At 38.2% G+C, this 8675-nt stretch overlaps 1 protein-coding gene across 4 annotated transcripts; it reads left to right on the top strand.

The window, feature by feature from the left end:
• The first annotated feature begins 862 nt into the window (after positions 1 to 862).
• Positions 863 to 8509, top strand: stx16 (syntaxin 16). Of its 4 annotated transcripts, none has more exons than XM_037101388.1 (9): positions 863 to 1342; positions 4610 to 4621; positions 4753 to 4860; positions 4978 to 5118; positions 5234 to 5396; positions 5500 to 5588; positions 6150 to 6293; positions 6625 to 6705; positions 6965 to 8509. In XM_037101388.1, the coding sequence occupies exons 1-9, from the start codon at positions 1217 to 1219 to the stop codon at positions 7064 to 7066; spliced, it is 966 nt and encodes a 321-aa protein (XP_036957283.1). In that variant the 5' UTR covers positions 863 to 1216; the 3' UTR covers positions 7067 to 8509. The 4 variants fall into 4 exon arrangements, with proteins under 4 accessions (XP_036957283.1, XP_036957284.1, XP_036957285.1 ...); XM_037101390.1 differs by having other exon boundaries at positions 864 to 1297; XM_037101389.1 differs by lacking the exon at positions 4610 to 4621.
• Positions 8510 to 8675: the final 166 nt, after the last annotated feature.

Below are 8675 nucleotides of genomic sequence, written 5' to 3'. Positions count from 1 at the left end.
TAAATTCGTTGTCACAGTATTTGAATAGGTTGGATAACTTATATATTAAAATATTATGATTATTTGACAGGTACTAATACCTTGTATTTTCTCTTTATTAAAACTGGATACTGCAGGTTGGCTGAACTTTCTTGCATAGGGAAGAAGTTATGTGGCCTGGGACTTGACTTACTTTAACTTGACTTGACTTGACTTGACTTGACTCGACACAACCTGTGGCTTGGTTTGACTTAACTTGCCCAAGACTTGGGCCTAGCTTGTGACTTGAACTAATTCAATTTATTCACATGTCCGCATGTGACATCACTGTTTTTCACATGGGATGTCTTATATTTGACATGGACTCTGGCAAGTCAAGGTCCAATAAACAAAAGTCCATTCTCAGTGCCAGCGCATTCAAATATTCAGGTTAATAGCATTGTGTATGTTGCTTGTTAGACTATGACTGGCGCATATGTGCACATATTTAACTCAGAGAAAGTTTTTTCTCCAGTCGATGGATTTGAAAAAAACACAGTGCCAAATTCTGTACAAGCATACAACATGAAAAACAACATTTTGGATGGGTGCTTTAACTTTCCTTTGGACAAGAAAACATACAAGTGCTATAGATGAAATCATAACAGCTACTAAGCTTGCAGGTCATCAGATCCATTTCCATGACAATCTGCTGATGAAGTTCAAGTTTAAAACAAAATGCAAGAAAGTGGACTTTGAGCTGTCAGACTAGTCGTATTTTGCAAAACAATTGTGGAAAAAATCACAGTAAATAGAGACCGACTACCGGCTCTATGCCGAGGCGGCAGGGGGCGATAATGAGCTCGAGTGACAGCTGACAGCTGCATTAAAAAAAGTAGTAGAAGAAGAAGCAGTAGTTACGCAGGTGTTTACGTTTTCCTACTTCCGTAGCTGTCCAAGCGGGGCAACGTTATTAATCCAACGTTAAACCCCAAAAAATTTGAGAAGAAACTCTCGGCCATGTTTGTTATTTTGAATTGAAGTATTAGAGATGTCTCTAAGATGAACAGTCTTTAGGTCGTGTGCTGTCCACTGTAGGCGCTGTATCGCGAGTTTTGCTCATCATCCATCGCAGGCAAAGCTAAAGCTAAAGCTAGCGGTGTTAGCTGCGGGTCAGCGGGCAGTGGACATAATTTAGTAAATCATCGCCTGATCAGCACTTTGTCCGGTGTTAAATTAGATATCAAACAAGGCAGTCATGGCCACTAGGCGTCTGACCGATGCCTTCTTGTTAATGCGGAACAATGCAATCCAAAACCGGCAGATATTGGCTGAGCAAGTGAGTACATACGACCCCCGTCTGAGTACACGTAGCAATGCTGCGGTGAGTGGTCTGCATCGTTTTGACATTTTACTGTGTGTGTTTGCATAATAGCCAGTCACTGAGTTGTGGTAGCTAGATTCAACTGTGTGTTCGTAGCTGTTAATAATTATTCAGGAAGATTTCTGTGCCCCGTAATTTCACCTGAGGACCGATTAATGTGACTCAGTGAGGTGATGGGGGAGGATGTGGAGGAGTGTCGGGCATGTTATTCAGCCATCAATAGCTACTTGTCAACACTAAACATAAAACAGTTAAATAAAACTTGCTAAGTATTTTTTTTTTTCTCATTTCTTGGATAAAAGATAAGATTGCTTAAATAGAAATTTGTGAAAAGTTAAAGCATGTTGTTTAATGTTACATTGTGCTCCTCCATAGTAGAATGTGTGCTGTGGCAAGTGCGTAGTCATTTGATTTAGTCTAGATCAAATCGTGCCTGTGACTTGTAATTGATTGTTCCCCCGAAACATAACCGGGGTTCTCTAGTTATTAATTAAAATGTTTGACACAAACTGAGGACAAAAGTCTTTATACAATTCCTGAAATCTGCTGCTTGTCATTCAAAAATAATGGGTTTTCTCTTGTGGATCTATCACTATCACCAAGACAGCTCCTCAGTAGTTTTCTGGTGAAACTTATACTTTCTACTATACAACAAGACTTCCTTCCCCCTCTTAACTATTAGGTTCTGGTCTGTGTGCTGATCTGACTTTCTCCCTCCTGCCGATTTAAATATATCCGAACACAGGGGACTGGATACCAGCCTGAAGCCATAGCTGTCTTTTTCCCAAGGATTTTAAATTAGTGCAACAGCTACCTCCTTTTGTGAAACTCTTTTGAGTTAAATAAAACAAGATTCTGCACCAGAGACTGTCTTACCATTGAACTGGCACCTGAGCAATACTGAATTTTTGGGGCCAAAAGTGATATAAATAATATACACGCATATACATAAACACACATCTGTGCAACAATCCTTCAAATCTGGTTATCCAGCACTAAAATATGTGTTATCAATGCAGGATAATTCACAGTTAAAAAACTGTGTTGTCCAAAATGACAGAGCACTGAAACAGTACACTTCATTTTGAGTTTAAGACAAAATTCTGCACCATAGGTTAATATTGCCGCATGTCTTCATTATGTTCCTCTGTTCGGAAAAGAGAAAGTTTTCATATCATATCTGAAATGATGAATCCTTGACAGGCCAATACCAGCTGATAGACCTATCAGTCAGGCTCTTGACTGAACAAATATATCTTACAGCAGAAACAGTGCTTTTTATAGTAACATTGAGAATGAAACACTATAAAATTTTCATCAGTCACAATTTGGCAATCCGCACAATATTGTCAGTGTTGAGTGCAAAACGTCACATTTTTCTTTACTAATTACTCACATTCAGTCATTTTTAAAGAAATGCTTCACCCCATTTCAGACTTCTGTCATTATCTACACTGCCAGTTAAACTCCATCACCATTGTAATACTACAAAGCACAAGGTAGTCAACTCACTTTTAGGACGTTGAACATTAGCTCTCCTGTGTTTGCTCTGGCGTTCACCTTTTGTCTAATGGAGGAGACCAGATGCTGGTTACACTTTACAGCAAGCAGCTGTAGGATGTGTGTGACAATCCACACCCAGTTATGAACATTTTAACCAGTTAACTGCTTCGCTGAGGTAGATTCATTTCTGCCAGCCTGTACTGCTTGAGGCACTCAACATATGAGGCACGCATTGCAATTCATAAACTGCAGAATTTCAGCTGCTGAGCTGGTTGATGACTTTTCTATTCCTGCAGTTACTGTCGACTGGCTGCTCTTTCTCCTGGTTGCACATTGGCTTATTAGTGCTTGTCAGTGCAACTCTGTGTATGACGCAGTTTAGAGTGACGTGCTGGGGTTTACCTCAGGATCATCAGGAACATCAGCACTTAGGCACTAAGTAAAAACGGAGGCGATGCTGTGGCCTGGTACTCCAGTAAAGTAAAAATGATTCATGCTTGATAGTTCAGCAGATGAACTGTTTTCTGCTATGAGCAAAAGTGTCTCAGCAGAGTCACGTGCATTTATACAAGAACTCCTTCAGTAAGGTATCCTGTTTTTTACTGTTGCCTATTCAACTTTTATTTACATTTCGAAAAATCATTTTCAATGATGTCGAGACCACAAATAAACAGAATAGGTGCAAAAATGTGATAACAAACAGAAAAAACGAACATAATCACACAGCGAATAAATAGAATGAGTACATAAAAATGACAACAGATAAGAAGCAATATGACAGAAAATGCCTGAAAATGATAAAATTGCAAGCAAACAAATATGACAAATAATGTGTACATCATTATACCACTTATTACTTAATGAAAATATAAGTTAAGCTACAGTTACCTTTTACACTCATCCCTACAGGACACTTATTGTGTGTTGGATCGCTAAAATGGAGACATTGAATGTTAAAAATTATATTTGTAGTATAATATCTCATTTGTTTTTTGAACGGTTTGTTCATTGTATGTTTGGTCCTGTTGTCTTTGTATCAGGCTTCATTCTTCAATGTTGTAAAACAGTGCTGATTTAAACGTGTCTGCACTCTCCGCCAATGTCGGAGAGAAAAATCACTGTGATGCACAGAAAGGATATGTAATACGGTGTGACTTAGTTGTATTTATTTTGTTTAAGTCACTTTATTGCAGCATTATACCACATTCATTTCATTTTGCAGTAGTACAATGATAATGCATCACATATCCTCAGGCTCAAGCATATTTGCACTAGCTTAAAGGCAATGACTCAACTACAACTACTGTTTTCCATATGTACACAGCATATTGAAGCTGCTTTACACTCAGGCCTAAAATAACTCACTTTGCTGGAATAATGTTAACTTCCCACTCATTTTAAATTGTCTTAAAAAATGTTCCTTTCTTGAGGCAACTATTTCAACCTCTTTCTGTATTACCATTTGTCTTGCTTTTAATGATTTGTTTAAAATGTAATTATTGATCAGATTCAAAGTCTAGTTTTACACTTATGTACATTAACTCACATGTGAATTAAGTGAAGGTGACCTTATTTACCTCTGCTTTACTTCAATTGTCATTCTCAAAATCATTATTTGTTCATAGAGGTGGATGCAAAAACACTTACTTTGATATTGACAGTCAAATTTTCCGGGGCTCACTTCCTGTTACTTCTGTCTTTTTTCTCTCCTTTTCCTTGTTTTCTGTTGGATGGGACCAATCTGCTCTCTGCAAATCACATTAGGAACTTGATGAGGTACTGTTGTTTCACGTCATGCTAGAATTACTAAAGACGCTTAAAATGGTAGACCTCGATCATCATCATGTTGAATTATAAGCCTATTTAAAAGGTTTTAATAGAATCATTTGCTTTCCATGTTTTTCAAGATGGCTGATGATCGAATGGCCCTGGTGTCAGGAATCAGTCTGGATCCTGAAGCTGCTATTGGAGTCACGAAGAAACTGCCGCCCAAATGGATAGAGGGGGTTGATGAGGTAAAACAGAGGCTTTGAACTGGAAGAGAGACCTATCAGTAAAAGGCTGACCGATTCCAGATTCAACCCAAAGCTCACAAATGCATCTGTTTAGATTCCTTTTAACCATCATTTCAGATCCAGTATGAGATCACACGGGTTCGGCAGAAGATGAAGGATCTTGCCTTACTTCATGACAAGCATATGAATCGTCCCACGCTCGATGACAGTAGTGAGGAAGAGCATGCCATAGAAATCACTACACAGGAGATAACACAGGTAAAGTGAATGGTTTGCATATATTCAATAATTTTAAGTGCTCCGCATTTCTTCTTGTGCGGACAGTCTTCACAGCATGATATAGTACAGCTCACTAACTCTGTGTTCGTTGCAGATGTTTCATCGATGCCAGCGAGCCGTGACGGGTTTGCAGTCTCGCTGTGGCCACTGCACCGAGCAGGAGGAGAGGCTGCTGAGAAACGTGGTGTCGTCCCTGGCACAGAGCCTGCAGGAGCTGTCCACCAATTTCAGACACACACAGTCCGGCTACCTAAAACGTAAGAAGTGCAGATCTTCTCTTCTCTCTATCGCATCTCTTTTATCTTCAAGTTGTTTTGTTTTCATTCCATCTAAGCGTCATGTGAAATGTTTACATTCCAGGTATGAAGAATCGCGAGGAGAGGTCAAAGCACTTTTTTGACTCTGGGCCCCTGATGGAAGAGGACGAAGAGTTAGCTGTTTATGACAAGGTGAAAGGACTTTTAAATCTCTCTAAGTCAGTCAAATAAAGCCCCCTTGTTGTTTTCAGGCACCTTTTTAGAGTACAACAAAAACTACACAGTCAAGGACAGACAAGACAGGAAAAACATCCATTAAAAGTCTGGATGCACACTCATCACTGCGTTACACAAATTTAACCTTTGACCATCAGTGTTGGTAACATTGTGTTAATCTCACTAAAAGACAGGAAACGACAATTAAAAAAGTGTACTGTGTGTTTGGTTAAATGTAATTAAAATGTCTCTCTCTACAGTTCACAACCAGGGATCTTTTTAAAAAGAAGAAATTAATGATCAAGTATTTACCATAATTAAGCTATTTTAGACATGAATGTACAGATATCTTTGCCTCAGTCTTAAAGGTGTATGCCAAAAAAAATCTATTGATAATTAATAAAATACAGCATCACTACTTTTTTTCTTTTCTATTTAGACACAAAATTAAATGTGGCTACAGTTGATAAATGTGTTGCTGCATTTGTAGTAAGAATTGTTACTGTGTAATCACTGACTGTCATTCTTTGGCTTCAGGGGTTCACAGACGACCAGCTGATGCTGGTGGAGCAGAACTCAGTAATGGTTGAAGAGCGTGAGAGGGAGATCCGACAAATAGTGCAGTCCATCTCAGATCTGAATGAGATTTTCAGGGACTTGGCTGGAATGGTGGTGGAACAGGTATTTGAAGCTGTCATGACATGTTCACACACACACACACACACAGTAAATAATATAAATTTAACACGAGTCAAGTTACTGAGGCACCACAGACAAACTTTCTTGTCTTCCATGTACAATGCTCGGGTTGTCAGTGAGGCTGAATGAGAATTATTTGTGTCAGAACAAATCCAAGGTTAGATGGTGTCTGGCAGTGCTGCACTAGACTGCTAACAATAAACCTCCTAATACTATTAGAATATAATAACACTTTTTCCTTTAATTAAAATTAAGAATCTATATCTAAAATAATTTTCCTCTGCTAACAAATTCCCTGTTCTTCCTCCTCAAGGGCACCGTTCTTGACAGAATTGACTTCAATGTGGAGCAGGCGTGTGTTAAAACAGAAGATGGATTGAAACAGTTACAAAAGGTAAACACAAAATGCTTTGTCTCCTTAACATTTGGACTTCTTGGTTCGGTGACTGTCAACTTTTTAAATCACAATTTTGGGAAATCACAGTTCAGACTGGTATTAATTAAAGATGTATTTGCTGTTGACACCAAATAGGATCAAAAATAAAATTCAGTAGAGTGGAAGTAAAGGTTAGCTGCAAATGTAAAAACTCATCAAACTGTAAGCAAGTGAAATACAGTATTTGATTTTTTTCTCTTCTCTGTGTTCTTTGCAGGCAGAACAGTACCAGAAGAAAAACAGAAAGATGCTGGTCATTTTGATCCTCTTTGTCATAGTAATTGTTCTAATTCTTATTCTTTTTGGAACAAAGTTTTAATTTTGCATTCCCCTGGCGTTTGTTTTCTGTGTGGGTGTTTGTTGTGCATCTGTGTGGACTTGGACTCTGTCTCAGTTCTACTCAAAACAAAGATGACTGCCTTTTTAATACCCACCAGGAGACGAAGAGGAAGAATTCCACGTCTATTTACAGGTGCACTTTGGGCTATGTGGTTGATTTTAATGAGAGAAACAATCAACAATGCGTTTGAGCCAGGGCTGTTTTATCAAGTGACTTGTACCCAGATCGCCAAGACTCTGTGACAGAGGTTTGTCAAACCTGACTATATCGACATATGTGTCTTAACAAAAGAAAACACAAAAAATGGACTACCAATGTTTAAATGCTTAAGCAGACCATCCTCTGCTTAATCTCAAAGCACGAATTGTGATGTTTGTTGTGTGACTGCATCGTTTCTGTCCAGTATCATTGCAAACATTTTGTTTCTGTGAGGAAGATATGATGCAGTATGCAATCGCAGTAGATCTAATTTTACTGCAAATTCACTTTAATCCCAGCATTGCTTTCATGTCCCGGCTCAGTATTTTGATCTTGAAAGACAGAAAGAAAGTGTCTGTATTAGGACAGTATGAGACCTGATTTGAATAGTCATTCAGCACCAAATATATTCCTTTGGTTGAAGGACCAGTTGTTTTTTTTTATGATTTAACTTCCCAGTTTAAAAATGATAAGAGTGTGTCACTCCACTGTTTGTCTGATGGGGGTTTAAACAGCCATGAGCTCCTTCCAATTCATCTGGTTATTTTAAAATCAAACCCGAGTCACACCGGCTGCACTTTTCATGAAGTGTTCATTTCAAAAACACTGTCTTGTTTTTTTTGTTGTTCACGGTCCTTGCATAAAGTGCTACCTTTTTTAAACTCTTGCAGTTTGCACATATTGAGGCCTGAGGGGAGTGAGGGTGGCTGTTATGGATGTAATACTACTGTCATCTGTGTGATGAAAAGAATTATTTATTTTTTAATGACTTCAAATAATCAGGAGGTTGGGACGTGTTCTGTCTCAGGCAGAATTACTGTATATTGAGTAAAGTGTATCTGTAGTCTAATACCCAACAGTTATTGTACTTTCCACTGAGAAAACTGTGATGTAGTCCAACACAAGCAGACATTTGAAGACGGCATCGTTGTTTTGTTTTATTTTCAGATTGGACTTTCTACATTTTGGTTGGAAATTCTTGACATGTGCTTGTGTCCTATAAAGACTGATAAGCTGGAATGATGAAGAGCTTTATTTGACATATCTGTATTCGACTCTACACTTTATACACCTGTTAAAATCATCTTTGTCATTGATGTGAAGTTGTGTGTGAAACCTGGTTATGTCTTAGTGGTACAATACTTAAGTTTTGTTTTCCAGACAAAATAGGTGAGGAGACAGCAACTTGTTTTTGTTTTTTTAAATAAACCTGGAATAAGTCTGTGTTTTGTGTGTTTTCATCTGCAGCACCAATGCTAAATGCATCTACAACAAATCTGATCATTTATTTTGATAATTTCTTGGCCATGCAAATAACTTGTGAAGTAAAGATGCAGAACATTTCATGGTTTCTGCTTCTTAAGTGTGAGGATTTCCTGTTTAATATGAT

This window comes from Acanthopagrus latus, chromosome 6 (genome assembly GCF_904848185.1).
Source record: "Acanthopagrus latus isolate v.2019 chromosome 6, fAcaLat1.1, whole genome shotgun sequence".
Taxonomy (NCBI): domain Eukaryota; kingdom Metazoa; phylum Chordata; class Actinopteri; order Spariformes; family Sparidae; genus Acanthopagrus; species Acanthopagrus latus.
This window is presented reverse-complemented; position numbering and strand designations above follow the sequence as displayed.

Bases quoted from the DNA above. Each gene is read 5' to 3' on its own strand.
- stx16 (XM_037101388.1), top strand. From the start codon at position 1,217: ATGGCCACTAGGCGTCTGACCGATGCCTTCTTGTTAATGCGGAACAAT. The intron at 5,119-5,233 runs GTAAAGTGAATG...TGTTCGTTGCAG, and splicing joins CTACACAGGAGATAACACAG to ATGTTTCATCGATGCCAGCG. The intron at 5,589-6,149 runs GTGAAAGGACTT...CTTTGGCTTCAG, and splicing joins AGTTAGCTGTTTATGACAAG to GGGTTCACAGACGACCAGCT.